Source organism: Lepus europaeus, chromosome 1, assembly GCF_033115175.1.
Source record: "Lepus europaeus isolate LE1 chromosome 1, mLepTim1.pri, whole genome shotgun sequence".
NCBI classification, from domain to species: domain Eukaryota; kingdom Metazoa; phylum Chordata; class Mammalia; order Lagomorpha; family Leporidae; genus Lepus; species Lepus europaeus.
In genome coordinates, this window is record NC_084827.1 from 169,233,833 (window position 1) to 169,260,724 (window position 26,892).

The following is a 26,892-nucleotide window of genomic DNA, read 5'->3' on the forward strand; positions in this document are numbered from 1 at the left end:
AGCACAAAAGTTAATCCAAGTACTTGGACCCCTGCTACCCATGTGAGTGACCCAGATGGGGTTCCTGGCTTCTGCCTATCCTAGCCTGGCCCAGTCCTGGTAGCTTGGAAAGTGAACCACCAGCAGATGGAAGATAAATAGCTCTCTCTCTGAATGAACCAACAGATGAAAAATCGATCAATCTCTCTCTCTCTCTTCCTCTCCCTGTAACTCTGTCTTTCAAATACATAAAATAAATCTTAGATGACAAAAAAAAAGGAGATGTCCATATCCTCTATTTACAGTGCTCAGGTTCAATGCCTAGCTCTAGTTTCTGACTCCTGCTTCCCATCAACTGGTACCCTGAAAAGAAATGGCAATGGCTGAAGTAACTGGGTTCCTGTCACCTGGGTAAGAGATCTTGCTTATGTTCCCAGCTCCTAGTTTCAGCACCAGTCAATTCCGAGCATTGGCAGGCATTTGGGCAGCAAACCAGGAATGGGAGCTCTCTTTCTCTCAAAGTACTCAAAACACAAGAATATAAATGAAAATATGCTATAAATTCGCTTCCCACTCTATTTTTGTGATAAAAACAAAATAAGAACAAAACAGATAAGGATCTGCATTTTACAGATCAATTTTATAAGACATAATCTGAAATGAGCACTAGACTTTTGCTTAAGCTATAATTTACCTTACAGTAACTTTATGCCCAAATGGTATATAAAAACTACAATATTTGTTAAGTTTGCACATACATATAACCATAAATATTTTCTTGTTTTGGAATACAATGCATTCATTCTAAATTCTAAATTCTGCTAAAAATGGTTAAATTGATTTGGTAAGAAAATTAATATTACTCCAATTCATAAGCCTAGCTCTTTGCCTGGTAATAAGAAAACATGCTAGTGAACTTCATTAGTGCACTTTAGTTAACATTTCTTTCTCACATTGATAGTTTCTCACATCTACTTTTAAAAAAACTCAAACATTTGAAACCTTTAATTAGTACCAAAACATTTAATTCTGAGTATACCACACCTATTTATTCACATAAAGTAGGAAGTTGCTGCATATTGACAATGGTATTTCTGGGCTTGAATTCTACAATCAGGTGAATTTTCTTAAATTTTAAGAATTCAGAGGGGTCCTCAAGTACTCTGGGACTAATATTCTTAATTAAGACAATCGTATTAAGGTAGTTAAGTCTTTCCTGATGGCAAACTGCACTTCAAAATAAAATGATCAGAAAAGTAAACATGCAAACGACCCCTTTCCCCTCACACGATGTTCATGGTTCTGAGAAGGGAAAATTAAGATCTTTCGCCAGTTTTACTTTTCACAATCTTCCGTCAACTGCGGTCTCCCTTGACGTCTGCCTGTTACTGTAGCGACATGAGCAAGTATGTCAAGTTTTTCTGCTACAACAGTACAGCTTAACTGCTTGCTATTGGCTATCTGAATCAGATATGACATCTAAAGTCATACCCTATCTATATACTCAACCCTCAAGTGTGGATCTCAATGTAACGTCAAAAAAGGGAAGTTTCTGAATAAACTGTTTGCTGTCACTAACATCGATAGAGTAAAACACCTCGGTGGGTGACTATAATCATTCTTCTGGGCTTCCACAGCCTAGAAATGGAAAATCAACGTCCAATTTGTTCTCGCTGGCTCGCTTCCTTTGGACCCCTAGGAAAGGCGAGGCAATTCCTGCCTGCACACGAGTTTGTAAAGTGCTTAGGAAGCGTGCGGGATGAAAGATGCTATCATCGCACTCGAGGTGATTAGTGAATGAGCACTGGGCATTTCGCGGAACCGCTGTCACTGCATCAGGACGGGCTGGTGGCTGAACCCTTCCTGGGAAAAAGGAGGGAGACGAGACAGCCCTCTTCGCCACCCCAACAGCTAGCCAAGCCGGGTCATTTTTAAGCCGCAGAGAGACCACATGTGAAAAGTTACACACACACGCCCCACACAAGGAAGACTTCCAGCCCCCATCCCCGTAGGGCTGGAGTCCCGGGAACCAGCAGCGGAGCGGAGTGCCGAGGATCGGGCCTACACCCCAGGAACGTGGGGAGCCGCTGGGGCGCCGACGGGGCCCCCGCGCAAGCCGACGCCCGCGGGGCGGCTGGGGGCGCAGCTCTCGGGCGGGGGCACGGCGCCGGCCCGGGGCGCCGAGCGCGGGGAACGGCCCGGGAGGGCGGCCGCGGCGCCCCGTGGCCCGGCAGGCTCGAGCCCCGCGGCCGGCGGGCGTGGGGGAGGGGAGGCCGGGCCTGCGGCCTGTTGGGGGAGTTCAGCCCGGGCCTCGCGTGCGGCTCTCGGCCGGGCCCCCGGCCCCGGGGTCCCGGACGCCGCGGAGAGACTCACCGGAAAGGCCCGGATCCGCATCTTGGTGTCCTTCCGGCTGCCCGTGCCTTTGCTCAGATTCGACATGGTGCTCGTCCCCTCCCCGGCGGCGGCTTCAGGTCGCACTCCGAGGCGCCGGTGTCACATTTAAGGCGGGCGGGCAGGCGGGGGGCGACGCTGGGGGCGGCGGCGGCGGCGGCGCGGCCCCCGGGCTGACTGGGCAGCTGGCCGGCCCCTGGGCGGCCGCGGCGGCGGCGGCGGCGGCTCGGGCTCCGGCGACGCGGGCTCGGCTGAGGGGCTGCGCTGGCGCGGCGGCTCCGCGGGGTGCCCCTCACGCCCGGTTCGGCTGCCTTTATCGCGCTCCTCCGCGATGGCGGCGGCGGCGGCGACGGACAAACATCTCACTGCGCAGGCCGAACGTCCTCCTCCTCCTCCTTCTCCTCCTCCGCCTCAGCGAGACGAGATCCGGCCCAGAGGGTGGAGGGGGGAGGAGGGAGGGAGGAGAGCCGGAGAGTGGAGAGATTGGGGGGAGGGGGTGGGAGGACGGGAGGGGGAGGCGGGCGGCCGCAGGGACGCTCGGATCTCGCGAGAGCGCGGCGAGCGCGCTGCCCTAGGTGGGGCGGGGCGAAGCCCGGGAGCGGGAGGGCGCGCCGAGAGAGGAGGAGGGGAAAAGGGAGTTGGGAGAGTGGGCGGGGCCAGCGGGGCAGGGAGGTGGGGAAGAGGGCGGGGCGGAGGGCGGGAAGAGTAAGCTGCCTTTTTGAAAGAGGAGCGTCCGAGACCGGATTCTGGGAGGAGGTGGCTGCTGATTGGTGGAGGGTGAAGCGGGGGCGGGGGTTCTTAGTCACGTGGGCTCAGTGGGCGGGGGAAGTTCCGAGAGCCGGAGCTGCGCTCTGGTGGGGTGGGCGGTCCCGCCGGGCTGGGTGCTGTGGGGAGGAGGTTAGTCCCTGGGAGGAGCGTGGGGTTCGAGATGGGTCACTACGACTGAGAACTGGTTCCCGTGTTTTTCTAGGGCATGTAGACTAGGGATGGGTACTTGAGCGCAAGCCAGAAACTTGAGCGTCTCTGCAGGTGCTACCTGCCCGGAGTCCCGCGGCTTGCCTGGGTGTCGGGCGGAGCGTGCGCACTCCGGCGCTCCGGACTGAGGGTGCCAAGTCAGCCCCCCTGAAACTGCAGGAGCCCCGGGACCTCCGCCGGGGCTGGGGCCCAGCGCTTAGTAATGTCACAACCTGACAACTTCCTGAATAGGGCGCAATAGTTTGGTAAATGGCGTTAATACGATGTTAGCGATCTCTCTAACCTGCCGAGTGGATCACTGTAGCTTTCCCTCAGCGTGGTCGGTTGTCAAGGCCAAGCTTACTGTTTCTATCAGCTTGCTGTGTACTTGGAAGGATTTTTTTTTTTTTTTTTTTTTTTTTTTTTTTTGGTTTTTGGCTTTTGTTTTCTTCTTTTTGTCGTTGTGTAATCAAAACCTCCGGTTTGAGTCACCTGCTTTGCTTTTTGATCTGTTAAGAATTGGACTTCCTGGCATCCCTACTTGCCCAACTGCTGTTATAGTTGAGTTTCCAACTGCAAGAGAATATCTGTGTTCATACCAAGGCTTGTGCTCTTCCAGTTCTAAATGAGGATGTGCATTTGGAAGCTGCGACTTGTATCCAGCTTTGTAACAAACTTAAGTAAACTGAAATATGCTTGTTTGTTGACTGTAAGGTTGACCTTTCCTTAAATTAACTTAATCCTGATGACCGAATTTATGGCTGCTACTTTAAGTGCATACTTATTTGAAATGCCCTCTTGGATATAACTATATTTTCTTGTTTGGTTTCTTATATTTGCTTATCAAAACAGGAGCCCAACCAGTATGTTACTTGAGGAAATATCTGTGTAAATAATGAAGCTAAAAATAGGTCAAGACAGGGGTTAAGAAGGTAAAATTGGGAGGGACACTGACGTTAGTATGGATAGGAGTTTATAATCTGAGCATAGTAACAGCCAATTTTTTTAAATTGATTGTCCTGTAATATAAGAATATATGCTCTAGAGCTGTTGGTTTGGATCCCAACTCTGCCACTTTAATAGTTGTGTTATGTGTCTTTTAAGGCAAAGGTTTCACTGTACCTGAAGCAATTGATCTATAAAATGGAGACAATAATAATACTTCCTCCGTGGGATACTATGAAATTTGAATGCATGAATACATATTTGAAAGCCGTAACAGCAGTGCAGAACAGCCTTTCAACATTTGTTCACTGTTATTATTGTGAACATTAAGGCCAAAGTTATACTATACATCTTCCTTTATTCAATATACAGGCTCCAAAAAAAAAAAAAAAAAGTGGATGCGTTTGTAGTGAATCATATTTTGAAACTAGCCAGGGGGCAGCGTTGTGGCACAGAGGTCTAAGCTGCTGTGTGCAGTGCCGGCATGCTATATCAGATTACCAGTTCCAGTCCCAGATGCTGGGCCTCAGCCCCTGCTTCCTGCTAATGCACCTGGGAAGGTAGCAGATGATGGCCCAAATGCTGTGCTCCTGCTACCCACATGGGAGACCCAATTGGTGTTCCTTGCTCCTGCCTTCCATCTGGCCTACACCTCGCCATTGCAGCTATTTGGCAAGTGAACCAGCAGATGGAAGATAGAGATGTGTGTGTGTGTGTGTGTGTCTCCTTCTCCCTCTCTCTCTCTCTCTCTGTCATTCTACCTTTCAAATAAATAAATCTCAAAAGAAAAATAAAACTAAGGCAGTCTCCAACATTTGGAATTCACAAAACCAATAAGACATTTTTTGATAAGCTGGGAATCAGTATAAAGTTGGCAACTTTTCTTTTGGTAAGTGAGGGTATTAAAATGTGTTTTAACCTCAGAAATCGGGAAGGTCAATTTTTGAGAAAAGGACAGTTCTTGAAATTGATTAATTAAGGCTTGTGATAAACAATGCATTGCAATGATTTTTTTTAACCTCTCTGTGAACCTGATAAAACATCATAGGCCAGCACTTAGGAACTCACTACATTATATTTTTCGTAATTGTAAAGCATATAATCAATCTTTCATTTGTTTTGTGAACCCAGATTTTCATATTTTGGTGTTGCTTAAGCAAAATTTTTCTGCATTTAAAGGAATCACTATCAATTTTGTCTTCCTTTAGGATTTTAATCACCAAGAACCAGAGAAAAATCTTCAAAATGAATTTGTTCTGTGAATTTAAGAAGTACTTGGAGCACCCATGTCCTATACTGGAGTACTTGTGCGATCCAGTTCTGGCCCACCTTCAGATTCTACCTTCCTGATAATGCAAACTGAGAGGCAGTAACTGATAGATCAAGTACTTGGGTCCCTGCCTGCCATGTGGGAGACCTACACGGATTTCCCATCTCCCAAATTGAGCCTGACCCAACCCCAGCTGTTGCAGGCATTTGGGGAATGAATGTACACATGGGACATTGCTCAGTCTCTCTCTGCCTTCTGAATAAATAGCATAAGTAAGCAATTCTTTAATGAATTTGTCATCAAGAAATTTGCTGCACATTTATTTATTCATTTTTTCAAAATTTATGTGCTGAATGGCTCCAACCTTGCCGTACTATGGTGAATATCACAAATGAGACCTGCCATCACAGAATATGCAGTCATTTCTCACATCTCAAAATTTAAAACTATACAGGCAAATTGGATTTGGCATTAATTTCCTATGCACTTCAGTCCAGAAGTCAGAGATTTCCCTTGCTAGGGAAGCAGCATCCTCAAGATGTATATGATATTTTCTCTAAAGCAAAAGTAGTCTATTCTATGCCAGTCGTATCCCCTGACTTGCAAATAGCAAGTGAATTTTCAGTACATTAGCTTTTCTACAAACTGCCACCTGATCTAGCAGAGCAAGCAGAGCTGGAGCAGGAACTCACTAGACCTTGCATGCCTGCCGGTTGGTATTCCTACTCATGCTGACAGTGTCCTGACGCAGGAAAACTGTGGCCCCATTTCTATTTATTCACATAGAGCACGTGTAGTCAGGGAGGTTGGATGGCGAGGTGGGCCACCCTCTCTTCTACATCCCAGTTTGTGAAAGGGGCACTAGGCAATGTGAGGAGCCTGTAAAAAGAAATACTACCTCTGCCTGGCTTCTAGTTTCTGGGTACCAAGGATACTAAGCCACTTTCATCACTGTTTCAGACCTGCTGATTTGATGATAAAGATACTGGTTATTAAAACAGCTCAAGGCCTACCAATTCCATTAGAAAGAACTGTTCAGTGGTTTTGACTACATCATCACAGTGTTAGAGTAAAAAGCATGTTTTTCAAAATGGAAGGCAGAGGTAGAAATATTATTGGCTCCAGGAATGGAAGAGCTTTATCTTTTATTTCCTTTTTGTCCCACCAGGAAACACTTAAGTATAATAGGTCACTAGCTGTGGAGATGCAGATATTTAGGGTAGTAGCATGTGTGTGTGTATGTGTATGTGTGTACGTGCATGTGTTATAAGTTGACAAGTTATTGAAGAGCTACAGGAGTTTCCCCTTGGAGCAGATAAAAGACAGTTAAATACATGGGAACTGTAGGCCATCACCATGTACCTTTTCTTATTTTTCCTTACTATTTTCTTTATGTCACTGAGACAAAAAGCATAGGAAACAACTGAGCATATGGGATAAGTTAGATCTCACACTAAAGAAGACACTATCTCATTATATCCCAAAAACCCTTCTCAATTTTTCATCGCACTATCATGCAAAACAAAACCATTTCACTGGCACCTCTGAAACCTTTCTAATTGACAGTGTTTTGTTTATTCCACATTAACGCAGTAAATTATTTTGGAAATAAAAATATCAATGTAAATAAGTAACCTAATTTAACAAAATATAAATCTCAATTTAAAAGTGAAGGCTTTGCATCCATATAATTTTATTTTGAAGAAAAAGAATTTCCTCTTCTTGGTACTGTTGCAACAGTAACTGCATCAAGAAGCCTCCGGGGGACAATCAAGACTGTATTGCTTTCACTCATGACAAGTAAAGTGCAGGCTGAAAGTTTTAACTCATCAGCTCTGTCTTTGTGAAGGAAGTTAATTTTGGAACTGAAATAAAGCATGGTACCAAAAATCTCTAGACGTAAATAATTCACCTTTTATGCTAGATTTAGTAATTGAATGAATTATAAACAATTTAATGTGAATACAAATGTAATAAAATCACATTATATTTAAACTTCATAAATAAGCTGTTTTTAGCTCATAATAAAACTTCATTCTTAATTTTGTATTGATAGAAATTAAAATCTAAGTCAAAGGAACCATTAAAAGACTAAAAAGAAAGTTGTTGGGTTATTTCTGGCCCCAAATTGGTACATACTGAATTAATTCCATAGAGATGTTGCTTTTAAGGCACTGATTTCTGAATCCCCTAATGCTTGAATGGCTGACTATTCAGCAAAAGACCCAATGAATGGGCAGTTCTGAGACAGTGAGTGCACAGACACCTTGTTATGATAAAACCAGCAACTTTACATCTAAGTTAAAAACCTATTCAAGAATGTTCACTTATGAGACCATCACAAATGATACTTCTCTGCTACTGAAATTCTCATCAAGGAGGAATAGGATCTATCTCTACATGAATATTTTTTGAGAAACAAGACTTTTCAAGGGTAACTTGTTAAGGCACATGCTTTTACGCATGACAACACAATGTTTCTCCTTTGGGGGAGGTGGGCAGTGTTTTCTAATAGCACCCTGAGCTCCTGCTTTAAAGAAATCAACTGCTGGCTCTTATCTTGATGGGTAGCAGTTTCCACCTCCTATCATTTTAGACAAAATTGCTTGATCTCCCTCTCTTCCTAGCTCAGCCTGGAAGTGGATGTATGATATACGTGTGATTAAGCAAACCTTCTCCTACAAACTCTGGCCCCTGAGTAGGCAACAGAGAGACACAGGACAGTTGAGCAACCCAGTAGCCGCAGTGCATGGCCTAGGCTCTTCCCTCTGGAGGAGGTTCACCACGATTTTGGCATCATTTCCAGCTGCCCTCTAGCAGCAGGGAACTCTGCTCTATTTCTAGACTCGAGAGCCTGAAGGGAGAAGTGGCTACCAGAAGTTCTGTGACACTGGGAGAGGGAGGGCATCAGACAAAAGGAGGTCTGAGAAGGGGTCCAAAGTCACTGGCGATCTCCGATGTATAGTAGAAAGGCGGCTGGGGGACAAAACACCATGGTTTCACTCCTCTGGCTCGTGTTTTCCCTTGAATGAACCAAATTGAAAGCCAGAGGGCAAAGGGAACCATTAATAGAGTCCATAAAAGTTAGCCAGGGCACAATCTTCCAGGGTAGAGAAGGGTTGAGACTAGATCTGTGGAGGCAACAAGGAATATCCAAGCTAAGAGCTTGTGTTGGCTGATAAAATTTTTTAAAATCTATTATTTTCAAGCCCTTCATATAGTTACAGAATCTGTATACTGCATGGCAGGAACCAGCTGAAGATGCAAGTGAAAGCTGATAGCCAAGGCATGTGCCTGCAGGTGCCCTCATCACCTAGAAGAAGGAACTCCTTTTTCTTTTCATAATATTTATTTATTTTTTACTTGAAAAAGTTACTGAGAGGATAGGCAGAGAGAGAGAGAGAGAGAGAGAGGTCTTCCATCCAATAGTTCACTCCCCAATTGGCCACAACGGCCAGAGCTGCGCTGATCCGAAGCCAGGAGCCAGGAGCTTCCTCCAGGTCTCCCACGTAGGTGCAGGGGCCCAAGGACTTGGGCCATCTTCTGCTGCTTAAGGAATTCCTTAATCAGCAATGTTAACCATACTCTAAAGTGTGAAGCTCATTCAGGTGGTGGGTGGGGCCTTTTAACCTTTTCTAATTTGCACATAATATAGTCTAGTACTGGTGTGCATTGCCATCACAGTCACTTTTTTTTTTTTTTTTTTTTTTTTTTTTTTTAGACAGGCAGAGTTAGACAGTGAGAGAGAGAGAGACAGAGAGAAAGGTCTTCCTTTTTCTGTTGGTTCACCCCCCAAGTGGCCGCTATGGCTGGCGCTTTGTGGCCGGCACACTGCGCCCACCTGAAGCCAGGAGCCAGGTGCTTCCTCCTGGTCTCCCATGCAGGTGCAGGGGCCCAAGCACTTGGGCCATCCTCCACTGCCTTCCTGGGCCACAACAGAGAGCCTTTTTCCAATCACCACTCATCTTCATTGCAACACTCATTTCTCCAGGCCCACGCACTAGCTGGCTCTATGGACTTGAACTCCCCAGGTTATCTATTCTCCCAGGAAGACTCAGGAGCAGCAAGGCTCCCAGGAACAACTGTAAAGAAGACATAGTAATGGCATGGTCAGCAGGATCATTATCCCTCTACCCACCCTGGACTTTTGGGACTCATGTAATTCCATACCACTCCTGCTTTATAAAAAAACAAAAGGGGGGAATGTTAGGAAACTGGCGCAGTTTTATCTATGGTGCATTACATCCCAAGCTCTAGCCCCCCCCCCCCCCCCCAACCATTGTTGGAAGCCAGGTGGCCACATGGCCCAACCTCTGTGGTCAAGCTCCACCCCATCCTAATGGGATTCACGGCTCCTGCTTCCCTGCCCGCCCTCGGGCAAAGTTTTAAAAGGGCCTGTTCCTGAACACGTGGCTCTCTTGGCTCCTCTCTCTTGGCTCTCTCTTGGCTCCTCTCCTCTTGTCTCTCTTCTCTCTCCTCTCTGTCTCTCTCTCTTACAGTCTCCTTCTCTCTTTTTCCCTCTTTGCCCCTTCCCTCCGGTCTACTGAGTTTTCCCCAATAAACCCTTTCCCTTAAAAAAAAAAAAAAAAAAGAAGACATAGTAATGGGACTTCAGCCTTGGTATTCAAGCTAGGTCAAAATCTGCAACAAACTTTAAATTGTTAAATCACCCTCAACTGTGCTTAAACTAAGATTTGGCTCCACCATGATTCCAGTATGAAGACTAATACAATTATTTTAAGACAAAACAGTGAATGAGCTTTTGAATGCAGAAAAGAAGATATCCTATCACTTCTCATGAGCATTCTATTTTTAATAAAGAAGTTCAGGTATTTATTTTATTTGACAGGGAGAGAGAGAGAGAAAAAGAGAAAGAGAGAGAGATTGCTCTCTCAATCACTGGTTCACTCCCCAAATGCCCACAACAGCTAGGCCTGAATTAGGCTGAAGCCAAGAGCTAAGAATTCAATCTTGGTCTCCCACGTGAACGATAGGACCCAATTATCTGAGCCACCATCAGCTGTCTCCCAGGATGTGCACCAGCAAGAAGTTGGATTTGATAGTAGAGGTGGAACTAGAACCTCCAATACAGAATGTATTGGAGGCACTCCAGAAAGTGTCTAAAGCACTGTATCAAATATGTACCCCCTCATGGTCATTTGTATATTATGTTCTCTTTTTCTAAAACACCAAAACTGTAAACTTCATATTTATGAATTATATGGATTTCGATTCATCATCATTTGTACTCCTACATTCCTTTTCCCACCTTGATGATGATTTTGCCATGTACAAAGGGCAGCAACACTGAATCTTGTATCATCACAATAACAGAAAATTTACAAGTCTGATGTCCATGCTAAGCGCAGCAAATTAAATTTTCCTTGAGGATATGATCAGAACTATGGTGCTATATTATTGGAAGTATTTTGATGACTATTGATAAAAAGGCCATTCTTCCTGTAACAGCATCCACACATGTAAGAGTTATGGGAATGGTCTATGTGGCTTTGGTTTGATCAGTTGTTCACTACTTGTTTTGGGGGAATTTACACAGTTACCACCCAGTGTTATACTAATCAGTGCTATATGGTAACAAGTGACAAAGCGCGGATATAGGCAACTATCCCAAAATAAGTGAATAGAAGAAATATATATGGCTTTTTAGAACAAGACAGCTGACTCTCTTCTATATCAAAATCTGATATTCTTTGAACTCAAAGAATATTAACAGCTACAATATGACTATATCAAAGCAATTAGTAGGTGAAAAACTGAATAAATACATTAAATTAGATGACTATTAACAATAATGGTTGCCCATGAAAATTGTAGTGCATCTGAATCAGCTAAATTGCTTTCCACAGCAAGTAACTGAAAACCCAACTCCATTTGGCATAAGCAACATCCAATCAATTATTTCACACAACGTGAAGTTCAGAATTAGGACAACTTTAAGGTGTGTTACATTGGACTCTACCCCAAATTTGTGTCAATTTTCTTGGCCCTAATCTTCTCCTTGGGCTGGTGACAAGGTAGCTACAAGCATTAGAGGTTATCAGACACTCAAAGCAGCCCAGAGCAGAGGAAGAAGAGAGACTGACTCTTTCTTGAGAGCTTGTTTGGAGGTTCTAGCAGGGGAGCGCAGTTACTCATATACCCTTGACCAAAGAGCGGTCCTCCTCTAGCGGGGAAGGTCGTCCTCTTCGACTGAGCGTGCAGCTTCGGGAGGGACGCACATGGAGCGGTGAGGGAGGAAGGGGACACCCACCTAGCCAGCCAGATCAGCCGAATCAACCCTGGCGATCAATGTGGTGACAGATGTCACAGCCAGATCGCCCTCATATCCAAGAGACTATCTCTTTCTTTTGGATCTGTGTTAAGACATAGTAAACTGGTTTTAGAGGAAATTCCAGGAGATGCTTTCTCATATTTCATTGGCCAAGGCTAATTTACATGCCTTAATTAACCTATGCAATGCCAAGAGGAATGAGCATGGTTAATACACCATTGGAATAGATCTTGTGAGTTATAAGATCTTATTACAACTTATTATTACAGACTGCATTTATTTATCTCTGATGAGATTTTATGTGGAAATCAATGAGTTTGAGGGTAAATGGAGAACAAGTGTGTGTGTGTGTGTGTAATGGAGAGTTTGGCTAATGAAGAGGCATGATCTCTGCTGAAAGGATAGGACTCATACACAGATAATATGATCAAAGAGAAGTACTTCACAGAAAGATGAAGTTTTTCACAAAAGGACGCCATGAGCATGTACATTTACACAAACAGCTGTACTCCAAGAGATTGTGTAGGCTTCTCTTTCAGAGGCACTTATTCCTGGTTATCTGCTTACATGTGAGCTATTGACCAGGGTACCTACAATGCAAGGAGGATAAAGTGGTTGCTCACAAAGTAAGATGTGACAGATGAAGAAGAGATCCTTTATCCTACAAAACTCTTTCCTGTAAAAATGTGCATAAAATCACAGAGCGACCAAATTACCCATATGCTTATATGGGTTACCTAGTTTGTGAGATATAATGTGAGAGACCCTGAAATGTGTCTCCTAACCTCACAGGACTCCTCTCTATGGCCCGACATTGGCAATTCTACACTGGGATGAAGTAGGAAGATCTTTTTATGTTTTTTTTTTTTTTAACAGATGCTTTTGAAGAAGACCACTGACACTTTGCATTAATTATTACGTTGTGCATGCTAAATACACCTGGAAACAATAAAATTGCTTAGGTAGGTGGAATCTTTTAAAAGGGAAAAGCAACCTATTATTCATTTTGCCCAGACTCCCAATGAGACAGACATAGCCATATATAAACCACATAGGAAAATGACTTGTCAAAGAGATTCAGGTGCATGCCCTGCTTGTGCCAATATGTGAGGAGGAAACTGCGTACATAAGGATCTCAAGAGATAAGAATCTCAAGGGAGAGAGGCCTGCATGGCCTTCTGGGAGCTGCTCTTCTCCTAGCGTGGTTGCAAGAGGGATTTCTGGAATTTTGCTCTGCACTCTACTTTCTGCTTGTTGTTGAGAGGTTGGCAGCTACAAAGGAAATTAATCAAGCCATTTCCCAAGAATGGAGTATGATCTAGAGTTCATTTTAGAGTCTCCTAAGTGGAATGGGTGGGTATGTAAGAACTTAGTATTGGAATGTTAAGCTCAGAAAAATGCCTATACTTGATCGCTGCAAAAATGTTTATTAATCATTCTGGAACCCTTCAAACCTTTAATCCAGTCTTCCCTATTCAATGGCAAAAGTATATGTGTTCTCCAAAGTTGTGAAGAGCAGATTACAAAAAGAAACTTCCCTCTGGGAACATAAGTTAGTATTTCAGGTCAGATACATTTTTAATTCCCGTTTTGGGTGGCACTCACTAACTTCCTAAAAGTGAGAAAACATTTCTATCACAATCTCTAATATTTTCCTTTAGGCACACTTTTGCAAGGGATGGAGTCTACCATTGTTGAAACACCTACTGCATGCCTGTTTGTCCACTCAGCTTTGCTCATTTCTTCCCCATACAAGCTGTGTGATTGAGTATGACCGGCATTGTGATAAAGAGCACAGGGTCCAACCCCAGACTCTACTAACAAGCACAATGACCCTGAATACTTCTGTATAAAGGAGGATGGTAGCAGTATCTACCTCAGGAAGTGGTTGTAAGAATTATATTAGATGGTGCCGGTGCTGTGGCATAGTGGGTAAAGTCGCTGCCTGCAGTGCCGGCATCCCATATGGGTGCCTGTTCGAATCCCGGTTGCTCCACTTCTGATCCAGCTCTCTGCTATGGCCTGGGAAAGCAGTAGAAGATGGCCCAAGTCCTTGGGCCCCTGCACCGGTGTGAGAGACCCAGAAGAAGCTCCTGACACCTGGCTTCGGATCAGCACAGCTCCAGCCGTTGTGGCCAATTGGGGAGTGAACCAGCAGATGTAAGACACCTCTCTCTATCTGCTTCTCCTTCTCTCTCTGTGTATCTCTGACTTTCAAATAAATAAATAAATCTTTAAAAAAATAATTATATTAGCTTTAGGGGACAATAGCTCAGCACCTTATGAATAATGAGCACTTAGTAACTGGATGCTCTTGCTTCATTGTCATCCTCATTTTACAAGTAAGAAAATCGTATCTCAGAGAGCTTGGGCAACTTGTCATATCTGAGAAATGTTAAGTATCTTTCTGAAGGTCACAATGCAACTAAATCATGAGACAGTGACTCAAATCCTTTTATTTATCTAATTTCAGGTTTGTCCAATCCTAAAGTCTGTATATTTCCTCACTATGTCATGTTTCTGTTGAATAATCTACTTCAGACACTCTGTTTCAATTGCACAGAATAATGGAATGATGCTTCTAAGAACTGGGGATCAATTTTTTTTTTTATCAAACTAAGAGTTCTGCACAAAAGCACTCACTGGGTATTGCCGTGCCACCAACAAATGAAGAATCTGTGCCTAAGACTCTAACTATTTTGTAACTTTTAGTGATGGGCTGAAAATCTGATAGTACTTAGTGAGGTAAAGAAATTTGCCAGGATTGAATACCTAGCAGGTGGCAGAGCCCTGACTGGAAGTGTACATGGTCTCCACCATCCTCCTGACTGCCCTGCTGGGTCATCCTCTTGTTTTGATAAAGTTTTCTATATGTCCAGAATGAATTTTGTACAATATAAAGCAAAACCTTCAGTGACTGGATCCTAAGACTCAGGCTCTATTTTCTGTGCTTTGGTGAAATAAATGACATGAGAAGAAACATGTGGAACCAAAGAAACAACACATGAAACCAAACCAAGCTAGCAAATAAAGCAAACAAGTTTGTGGACCTGTTTTGGGACCGGGAGAGAGTCATATAGTCAACCCATTCTCATGCCATTTGCAGCTTCCGTATTTCTATGTTACTTTGATCTTTATTCCTGGAGACTATGTCTACGTATTTTAAGACATAAATTAGCTAGGAAAGATTTAGTTTTCCTGAGTAAGTTCTCATTATGTCATAGAAGAAAACATAAAATTTCAGTAGATGTTTTGAATCAAAAAAAGTTCTTAACTCATCAGAAAACTTAGATATACTTGAGTATTCCAGCTATGATTAATGATGCTTTTCAATAACTACAATTGGAATTCTTTTTATTATGGTTTATTATTTTATGGATTTAGATATACCATGGGTCAAATTTCATGTGCCCAAATAGAACAAACTCCAAAGAGAAACCAACTATGAGGTAAGGTTATCTATCTTTCAACACTAGGATTTTAAAGGCATGATTTACAGCAAATACAATTGGTGATTAAATTTTGAATACTTAAATAATTCCAAAACTTAAAAATATGATTTTACTGTGTACTAAATTTTATCTCAAAAGATTTAAAAAAAAAAAGGAACCACAAATTGTGAGCTCTAACAATAAGCAGCTAACATGTTCAGATAATTTCAAATGATTTGAAAGGGCATTTAAAAAAACAAACATTGGGGGCCAGTTCTGTGGAGTGCCAGGTTAAGCTGTCACTTACAATGCCAGCATTCCATATGTGCATTGGTTCAAGTCTTGGCTGGTCCACTTCTGATTCAGCTTCATGCTAATGTGCCTGGGAAAACAGCCAAACCTGGCTCAAGTGCTTGGGCCCCTCCATCCATGTGAGAGACCAAAAGAAGCTCCTGGCTCCAAACTTTGGTTTGGTTCAGCTCCAGCCACTGTGGCTACTTGGAAGTGAACCAGCAGATGAAGATCTCTCTCTGCCTCTACTTCTCTCTCTCTCTCTCTCTGTAACTGTGCCTTTCAAATAAAATAAATAAATCTTTTTAAAAAAAACATCGTTAGGTGGATATAGGGTTTGGGGCATAGAAAGATATATGATAATTATTCATGTGGTAAAATATTAATGCAGAACTGAGATGGTGAGTATATAAATGAACACTGTACAGTTCCTTCAATTTACAGAAATTTGAAAATTTTTGACTTATGTTGGGACAAATAAAATGCATGGATTAAATTATTTACAGTCAGATTTATTTAAAAGAAAACTCCAGAATATACTTATAGTATAGGAAATATAGCAGTAAGTGAAACTGGTGCAAGAAAATATAGAATAAGGGGCCAGCACTGTGGTGATGTGGGCTAGGCCTCCACCTGAGGCACAGGCATCCCATATGGATGCAGGTTCGAGTCCTGGCTGCTCCACTTCTGATCCAGCTCTCTGCTATGGCCTGGGAAAGCAGCAGAAGATGGCTCAGGTATTGGGCCCCTGCACCCATGTGGGAGACCCATAAAAAGCTCCTGGCTCCTGGCTTCAGATTGGCTTAGCTCTAGCTGTTGTGGCCATTTGGGGAGTGAACCAGAAGATGGAAGACTTCTATCTCTCTGCCTCCCTGTAATTCTCTGCCTTTCAAATAAATAAATAAGTCTTTAAAAAAAAAAGAAAGAAAGAAAGAAAATGTAGAATTAGGAAAGGCATCGGTTGCAATTTATCTAGTGCCCAAGAACTGTACACAATGCTTAATAGCATTATCTAATTTAATTAAAGACTCATAAGTATCATTTGAAGTGTGGACTTTAATTCTTATTTTACAGGTTAGGAAACAAGCGTAAGAAGGTTGCATAACTTTCAGGAGAGTGTGCATGAAGAAGCACAGCTGAGAGCGAAGCTGTATGAGTTTGCAGTCAGTGCTGTAAGCCACTGCATACCAAGGAAGGGAAATCTGAATTGGAGCTCTCTAGAGGTTTCCTAGGTTAATTTTTTCACCCCTCCTTACAAATAACACAAAGGTTTAGTAGCACCAGAACCCCAAAATTTCTGTTCTTTGATCAAGGATTTTCCCACTTATTATGAGCTTTCTAAGTGCACTTGTTTTACAAAATGGAAACACTTTAGGATTCCTTTAAATAACAAATTTCCACAATATGGTATAACTATAATTTGATATACTATGATTTGATCTACACACTTTCTTTCAGGTGTCAAATATGTCATGAATAAGGGCCCCCTGATGTTATAAACAGTGTGTCCAAACTGTAACATTAGCTTGAGCTTTTGCATGTACTCAAATTGTGTACATTTCCCCGATGGGAAAAATGCAGGAAATTCTGAAATACATATGTATTGCACCCACTGGAGTGAAAATACTATAATTCCAATAATTCTGGAAATTTTTTCACAGCTCAATTTCAACCCCAAATATTTTCTGGGGATTGTGTTGTTTCTGAATTTTAGCAGTGGCTGATTTACACAGTGCAAATCACCTTTTAAGAAGCATAAACAGAGGAAAGGGATGCTGTGCGTTAAAAAGGGCAAGTTTATGACCTTTCCTCCACTGTGTCTCTCCCTTTGCCTCCAGATTTGCCTTCGGTACTGCAGGCCTGACATGGGCATGTGGCAGCAATGAAGAGATGAAGATCTCTATTAAGTCTTCTCTGAAGCTTTAAATTCCCCAACTACTTTACTGTAATTAGTTGAGTGTTTGGCAACCTTGGAGTTAGAAGTGCTGCATTTGAGATTCAGCTCTATCTTTTATAGGGTGACTGTCAGTGAAACTCCTTTTGTTCTTAGTCATTTCTCATAAGCTATAAAGTAGTAACCTGACTGGGTTATTGCAGGCATCAAAAGAAAATAAAGTTATGATTAAAAAACATAAATATAAAAACTAAGAACAATGAGATACACAATTTAAAATTGTTTTCCATTTGTGACATTTTCTGTAAGGCATAATTATTATATATCTTTAGTATGTGCAGAACAGAATGGAAGTCGTGAAAGACAATTTTCTATGACTCTCTTGCATATTTACACATCTTGGGGGTCAGGCACTGATTACCTTTATTACAAACGGTCTTTTCCAGGTTTTTTTTTTATAGCAACCTTAAAAGATAAAGATGCCTTCCTCTGGAACGAAATTCAGGCATGCTTGCTGTCCAGTATGAAAGATTTGGATTCCCTAGTGTCGCATTTTCTGTCCTACAATACAACTTGTTGCCTATACACCTGTCTATCTAGGATTATCCATGTCATGCCATTGGAAATGGGTCTTGGGACACCATGCAAATGATGATACTGCTGGACTGCTATGTGTAATAAGTCTCTGGTCTCTGACCCAGGAATCTTGTGTCTTCTAACCACCTTTGTCAAACTAAGGCAAGTTAAATTGTTAGCAAGTAAGAGATACAATCCAGACAATTCACAATTCCTGACAAGAAGTTGGGATGTAAAATGAAAGCAAAGATTCTTCCTCTTATCATATCCTGAGATAACTTTTGCAAAATTTGTGTCAATTTCTTTTGGAGGCCAGCACCACGGCTCACTTGGCTAATCCTCCACCTGTGGTGCCAGCACCCCGGATTCTAGTCCCGGTTGGGGCGCCAGATTCTGTCCCGGTTGCTCCTCTTCCAGTCCAGCTCTCTGTTGTGGTCCGGAAAGGCAGTGGAGAATGGCCCAAGTGCTTGGGCCCTGCACCTGCATGGGAGACCAGGAAGAAGCACCTGGCTCCTGGCTTTGGATCAGCGCAGTGCGCTGGCAGCAGCACACCAAACATAGCGGCCATTTGGGGGGTGAACCAATGGAAAGGAAGACCTTTCTCTCTGTCTCTCTCTCTCACTGTCCACTCTGCCTGTCAAAAAAAATTTTTAAAAAAATTTTCTTTTGGAGATTGGGCAGCGTCACAGTGAGTAAGCATGCAGACTGTGCGCCAGATGTCTGTGTTCTAATGCTGGTTAGGATCTCTTTTAGTTTAGGTTTTCCCATAAACAAACCCTGAGACAGGGACATATACGGGGTGATTGCAGAAATCACTGGTAGGGACTATGGAAAAAAGAAAGAGGGACGAAGTCAGTCATAAATGACAAATTTTCAAGTAAGTTATGACTGTGGGCAGCTGAAGTTTAATGATTGGAAGCTCTTGGTAGCTAATACAGTACAGAATGTGACCTCAGAGTTACCCCACCTGAAAGGTGAGGGAGCTGGGATATTGTAGACCAAGTCCACTGAGTCATTAGTGAAGGGCTCCTGGATGGTGGAGGTGAGGGGGTGAGGTAGGGTAGGGCAGGTGCTGATTCCAATCCTGGATTTTGTGGCACTTCTTTCATAACATAAAATAGGCTGTAGCAAGATTTGGAAATTGGAAATGAATCTTGGGTGTGCAATTATATTGATAAGACCCAAGGGAATATAGTTGGCAAACTTATAGCCTTGCCACAGACACCTTCTAGCAGTATATTCTTATGATGTTAATCTGTTTATGCTCCTGTCTCTTCATCTGCAAAATGGGAATAATAGCACCAACCACACAGAATTGACAAGAGGATTAAAGACTCAATCCATGTAAAATACTTAACACAAGTCATAGCACTTCATAAGCACTTAGTAAGATAGAAGAATAGTAGAGGCCCGCGCCGCGGCTCAACAGGCTAATCCTCCCCTGTGGCGCCGGCACACCGGGTTCTAGTCCTGATCGGGGTGCTGGATTCTGTCCCGGTTGCCCCTCTTCCAGGCCAGCTCTCTGCTATGGCCCGGGAGTGCAGTGGAGGATGGCCCAAATGCTTGGGCCCTGCACCCACATGGGAGACCAGGAGAAGCACCTGGCTCCTGGCTTCAGATCAGCGTGGTGCGCCGGCCGCAGCGGCCATTGGAGGGTGAACCAACGGCAAAAAAGGAAGACCTTTCTCTCTGTCTCTCTCTCTTACTGTCCACTCTGCCTGTCAAGAAAAAAAAAAGAAGAAGAAGAAGAAGAAAAAGAACAGAAGAATGTGATGTGATGTTACTTTTTGCTTACTATTTTGTTTATACTATTCTCTGACATGCTGGAGGTTGACTTCTAATGCCTTAATATACTAAATGCCTATGATGGACTCTTACAGATTCAAGGTGTATTCATGCTTGACATTTGTCAAGGGGGCAACATCGACGGCCTCATGGGATGCACCAAGATTGATGTGTTCAAAATCTATTCCTATTTAGATTTCCTTGGAGAATTTATGGAGCTAAGCACTCCTGAACTCTTTAATTTAAAGATTTACTGCTCTGTCAAAGAAACTAATTAAATCTCATTTGAAGTGTCAGTAACACAGCAGCATTAGACTCAATTTTCTCTTCTATTATGGGAATGAGGATATAAAAAAGAATTGTATTTTAAACTCAATTTTCTATCATTATGTATCATTTATGTCAGACTCTTGTGAGTCAACATCATAGTAAATATGGAAGTCACCAAACAAAATGTTCAAGAATGTTGGTAAGCCTAGATACCTTTTGATTAAGGTAAAATTCTGCTATTAAACCAAACAGTGCAAGTAGGAAATTATAGCTCAAAGGAAAGAGCCCTGTATTTGTGGAGACCAACTATTCAGAGAGCTACACATTTGCCGATTTGATGACCCGGTAACATCCCTCAACTCCACTCCTTTCTATTCCCTTTTTCTATTTGATAAGACAACAGTCCTCTGGGCTTACTCTGCCTTGACTCTTGACTTCATCTTTAAAGATCTCAGTCATATTGATACATTTCCTATGTCTTTACATTAAGGAAAATCGCTGCTGCCTTCCAGGGTCTTAACAAGCAGGGAGCTGAGATCAGCAGCTGGAGCTGGGAAGCAAACTTCAGTGTGGATGCAGTGTCTGAATCAATACCTTAACCGCTAGGCTAAACATCTGTCCCATCGTTCTTTTTTTTATCTTTTGATGTCTTATGTACATACATCATTTTTCTTAGTAGAAGGTATAATGAAGTTTCCCATAAATTTAACCCATATATAATATGACATTATTTTCATTTATTGAAATTTCCTGGTGTTTTTTCTCCCCGCTCAAAATCAGGTTAATAATATATATTTACACAAATACGTTTCTATAGCTAATATGAATTAAATGTTTTTATCTTAAATGGAATATTAAGGCTATTAGAAAAAATAATTAAATCCCACAGTTAACCTATAATTTTTGAATAAAGCATACAACAAATTACATTTTTAAGAACTCCAGATTATATTACAGACTTACAGGTTAAGGAGTGTTTCTTTTTAAGATTTATTTATTTATTTGAAAGGCAGAGTTACAAACAGGCACAGGTAGAGGCTGAGAGAAAGGTCTTCTATCCGTTAGTTCACTCCCCCAATGGCTGCAATGGCTGGAGCTGCACTGATCCAAAGCCAGGGGCCAGGAACTTCTTCCAGGTCTCCCACATGGGTCCAGGGGCCCAAACACTTGTGCCATCTTCTACTGCTTTCCCAGGCCATAGCAGAGAGCTGGATGGGAAGTAGAGCAGCTGGGTCTCGAAGTCCATAGGGGATGCCAGCACTGCCGGCAGGGGCTTTACCTGCTACACCACGGCGCCAGCTCAGGGAGTGTTTTAATGTTTTAAGTCTAGTCTTCTAGTGCATGTATGTGATTATAAAAATAATATGACAGAAAACACTGAATTCTCTGCTCTTTGTCAGCTCACTTCTGGAAGTTCATCAGCCTAAAAGAAGCTCAGAAATTGAAAGACTCCTACTAACGTTGAAGTCCATTGCTTCAAAGCATCAGTGTCAAACTGGACTAGCAAAGAAGCATTGGCATTTTGGCACTGCAAAAGCTCAAGTTCCAGCACGATGACAAAGCAGGCAGAATTGTATTTCCAGATCATGTATTTATTGAGACCGGCCCAAAAGAACTTGAAGAACTTAGGAGATGCTACCAACTTTGAAGACCATAGCTTCAAAGGGAAACTGAATTAGCAAAGAGTGTCATGTCTATGCTGAAGTTCAAAAGGAATGACAATGCAGGCAAAAGGTGTATTTGGAGAGACAACTGCCTCTTCTTTCTGCACCATCTCTTCCTAACTTCCCTCACAAGCATTTATCTAAGTTGCAAAAAGTCAAAGTTGGAAACGTCAAACCAGGTCCTCTGAAAATGGATTTCCATTTATGCCTTTTCTTTGAACACCTTCTGGGATTTAAGTGTCATTTTTAAGAATTAATGTTTGGGGCTGGTGGCACAGTGGATGAAGCTACTGCTTTGACTCCCAACTGCTCTGCTTCTGATCCAGATCCCTGCTAATGTGCCTAGTAAAGCAGGGGAAGGTAGTGCCAGTGCTTGGGCCTCTGCCTCCCATGTAGGAAATCTGGGTAGAATTCTGAGTTCCTGACTCCAGCCTGACGCGGCCCCAGCCTTTGAGGCCAACTGGGGAGTAAACCAGTAGATGGAAGAACTCTTTTCTCTCCCTATCTCTGCTTTTCTCTTGGCCATGCTGCTTTCAAATAAATACAATAAATCTTTTAAAAGATAATATTTACCTGTTCTTTTTTTTTTTTTTTGACATGCAGAGTTAGACAGTGAGAGAGAAAGACAGAGACAGAGAGAAAGGTCTTCCTTCCGTTGGTTCACCCCCAAAATGGCCACTATGGCTGGTGCTTTGTGGCCAGCACGCTGCGCTGATCTGAAGCCAGGAGCCAGGTGCTTCCTCCTGGTCTCCCAGGTGGGTGCAGGGCCCAAGCACTTGGGCCATCCTCCACTGCCTTTCTGGGCCACAACAGAGAGCTGGACTGGAAGAGGAGCAACCAGGATTAGAACCTGGGGTGCTGGCGCCGCAGGCGGAAGATTATCAAGGTGAGCCACGGCGCCGGCCTTCCTGTTCTTTTACTCATTAATTCCATAATATTTGTTGAGAGTACCTACTGTGTGCTAAACTCCTGGAATACCACGGTAAACAGTATGATTTTGGTTAAGGAGACAGATAGTAATGAAATAATGCTACAAAACAGTCCACAAGATAGCTGTAATGCATGCTGTGTAGGGAAGCTACCAGCTGCTATGACAACGTGTGCCAGGAGACTTGATGCAAATGATGAGTAGAGGGAGGGCTTCCTTGAGGAGACATCTGAATTGGGAATGAGTCAAACGTAAAATACACTAAATACACTTTCGTTGGCCATAGTAGCAAGTCTATAACTTGAGAGTCAGTAAACACAATTCTGTATCCAAATTGCACAGTTGATGTAACAGCATATCATCTTCAATTGCCCCAGCCCCTAATTTCATCAGATTTTCTCTCTTGCAGGCAGTACAACAATTTAGGTTTTTGGTTCCTCTTATATTAATAAAAGCAGATGACAATACCAGCTTCATTTGTGAGAATATTTCTCTATGAATAAAATGAAGCAGGATATGTGAAAGTGGGCTTTTTTGGTGTGATAAAGTTCTATACAACTGCCATGTTTGTCATCTCCTACCTGACCTCCATTACTTACTATTTTTATATGGCAAGTGGATAACAAGAGTTGTGCTTCAGATGAAGGGGTCTTTGTTCTCAGAACTAAAATTTCTAGGTGTTCTCACTCAATGGATTATTAACAAACAGTTTTTAGTAAGTGGTTCCCTGACATAGCTGTCTCCTAGACACCAAATAAAATAAAGCAGATATTATTCCTACCTAGCAGAATGATTATAGCAAAAGACATAGTCGATGTAGACAACACAACATCAGAGTATAAGTAGATTTACTCATTCATTCATTCATTCTTCCAATCAGCTGTAAGGAGAGTATGGAAAAACAATGACAGTAAGATGGACACAGTCCTTGCCTGCTATATATAGCTAACAATTTGATTCTAGTCAAAGGTTGTTATGTGTAAGATGTGCATTTTATTTCAGGAACATGTACTAGAAAGAACACGAACTAAGAAATAGTGTCTGTCAGAAATTACAAGACCAATGATTCGATCAAGATTCATGGGAAGACCTCCAAGCCATTCACAAGGAGTGGAAGAGATCTAAGCTGTCCGCATGCCCTCCACGTCACCTGCCCCCTCTAGATACTAAGCTGAGGGAGAGCGCAGCTGGCAGAAATATGCTCACCCCAGCTTCGCTCAGCAAAAGGGTAACCGCTTCTCCCTCAGGAAAAGGCTAGGCTTCTTGAAGGTTGATCGTCATATCACATGGAGAGGATGGGTCAGCTCAATGTGCCAGGGGAGTGGAGGTCACCTCTTGACAAACCTATGTGTCCCCCAGACTCTGAGCAGATTTTGTAGGAGAGGGGAAGACAAAGATTGCATCCTCAATAGCTTAACATACAGCTAGCCCTGCTCAGTATTCTAAAAATGTCGTAAGCTATGTCAGCGCATTTCTGGAAGGTCATCCACTTGTTGAATCCAGTCGGAAAGAACCCCAGGAACTTATGGAACTCCCACTAACTTTGAAGACCACAGCCTCAAAGCAGTCTATGATACTGTACTAGCAGAGCAGAGTGTCCTGTCAAAACCCAAACTCCTCGGAATGATAAGGCAGACAAAAAGTGTGACACTACTGCCTCCTCCTCCTGCACATGTCCTAACTCCCTTCCCTCCCAGATGTTCAGGGTCCTAGTTCACATCCTGTTTGTCTGATGTTCCTCTGCAGGGACCTACTAAAGCTCACCTTTCCTGGACACACTCTGAAGTGAACCAAATCTTTCAACGAAATTTACTGCACTGTGTTCCATTCTTTTGGGGCTCTACTTCCCCCCACCCCTTGGTGAAAGATTGTATCTAAGATATCTGGCACATAGGGCTAGCATTATGGCATAGCAGGTAAAGCTGCCACCTTTGATGCTGGCATCCCATATGGGTGCCAGTTCGAGTCCCAGCTGCTCCACTTCATGATCCAGCTCCTTGCTAACACTCCTGGGAAAGCAGTGAAAGACAGCCCAAGTGCTTGGGCGCCTACACTCATGTGGGAGCTCCTGGCTCTTGGCTTTGGTCCCACCCAGCCCTAGCCATTGCAGCCATTTGTGGAGTGAACCATCAGATGGAAGATTCTCTCTCTCTCTGTAACTGTGCCTTTCAAATAAGTAAAATAAAATTTTAAAAAACCACAAAAATCTGGCACAGTGGCTAAGTCATCACTTGGGCCTCCCACATGCCATATCAGAGTGCCTGGTTTGCATCCCAGGTTCTCCACTTCTGATACAGCTTCCTGCTAGTGTGAATCCTGCAAAGCATCAGGTGATGGCTTAAGTAGTTGGGTCCCTGCCACCCATGTGGGTGCCCCAGATTGAGTTCCTGACTCCTGCCTTACTCAACCTCTGCTGTCTCGTGCATATGCCTTTCAAATTAAATGAAAGTAAATAAATACGATAATGGATTTAAGACAATGTCTGGCACATAAACACTTTCTCAGAACATAAAAGCATACTGTAATCTCTCTTTCTCTGGGGTATGTAAATATACGTTCTATCAGGGGCTACTTGAAGACCTTTCTTAGACGACAAAGACTAGCACTAAAACTTAAAAGTTCCAGCTCTAAAGAAAAGTTATATTTGAGGCTATACTGTCCATTTATTAACTTTGTACTCTCATAGTTGATGTCTATCATTTGGTAAGCCTGGGCTTATGGGTTAAATCAGATGTGATATAAATATGTATCAAGCCAAAGGCTTGCTGTTGTAAATTGAGTTCCAGGGATGTTATTGGAAAGCTTGTCAGTGGTGTTGACCATTTCTGGGTACTGGAACAAGCCCCAGAAGGAAAATTTTGTTACATGTTTTTGTTAGTGATGACATGAGTTAAATAATATATGCACAGATTAAATTTATTATCTATCAACAAAGGATTTTTACAAAAGACTTTAAAGCAAATACAATCCATTAAGTGTAAAAACTGGGGAATGTTGACAGCTGCCAAGTCCATGTCATGTTTACACATTCTACATAAGTAAATACACCACTCAGTTTGTCTGACCTGCCCATGCTCCCTTCTGGAGAACCTGTTCTGACTGCTTTTGCTGAAAGGGCAGCAAGCCATATGGTTCCACCCTCCTGACCACAGGTGATTGGAACAGGGATGAAAGTAAAAGAATAAGAGAGAGACAGATAGACAGACACAGGGACAGAAAGAGAAAAAGAGGTAAAGCCTATAGGTGGTAAGACACAGACCAGTGACCATGTGGCTACAGCAAGGGAGGGAAGAAGGAAGAGAAAGAAAGAGCATATATCTTGAGTCCAGAGAACTTTCCAATTCCTTCTTCAAGTTCTGTGAGAGGTTCAAATGTGTTTCGTTTTGATTCTATGAGGTCGGTGATCTTTGCTACAAAGAAAGCTAATTTCCATAATTGTATGTTTCAGTAGAAATAGGATCCACAACATTTAAAAAAACAAGTGGAATAAATTTTATTAGTATATTTTATTTAGCCCAGTTTATCCACAATGTTGCCATTTCAACATGCTATCAAAATAAAAATTATCAATGAGATATTTGCCTTCCTATTTTTATACTAAGTCATCAAATTCTGGTGTGCATTTTACACTTGCAGCATATCTGATTTTGGAAAGGTAATGTTCTGTGTGACAATAGCTGCATGTGGTTACCAGCTACAATATTGGGCAGGGCAGGGATAGAGCTTCCATACGCTATCAAGGACTACATTTTCTGGATGATTTTCATGTAGGAGTGACCAAGTCACTGGTTATTGTCAAAGACTTGGGAGTAGAATCTGTATGTGTGCCACTTCCAAATTAAAGTAGTTAGAAACAGCTTTGGCTTCTCTATTCTCTCTGTTTCTACCCATCAGCCTGGTGCCAATGCACATGGCAGCTTTGGAAGCTGTTTGGATGATGGCACCAAAAGGAAAGTGTATGGGTTTCTGAAATACCACTTAGAGGACAGCCTGCTGTCAATTGGAAGTAACTTGTTTGGGATGTTAAACAAGAAATATGTTCTTTTTAAAAATTTGAGCTGCCATGTATTTAAAAAAAAGATTTATTTATTTATTTGAGCAGAGGGAGAGAGGGAGAGAGGGAGAGAGAGAGAGGTCTTCCATTTGCTGGTTCACTCCCCAGATGGCTGCAATGGCTGGAGCTCAGCCAATCCAAAGGCAGGAACCAGGAGCCTCTTCCTGG

At 42.7% G+C, this 26,892-nt stretch overlaps 1 protein-coding gene across 1 annotated transcript in view; it reads right to left on the reverse strand.

Moving 5' to 3' along the window:
• Window positions 1-2,523, reverse strand: part of CUL3 (cullin 3) — a 139,466-nt gene extending 136,943 nt beyond the window's left edge. Inside the window, exon 1 of the mRNA XM_062192901.1 lies at window positions 2,353-2,523. Within this exon, the coding sequence (XP_062048885.1) occupies window positions 2,353-2,418 (66 nt within the window). The 5' untranslated portion in view covers window positions 2,419-2,523. The remainder of the gene's footprint in view (window positions 1-2,352) is intronic.
• Window positions 2,524-26,892: the final 24,369 nt, after the last annotated feature.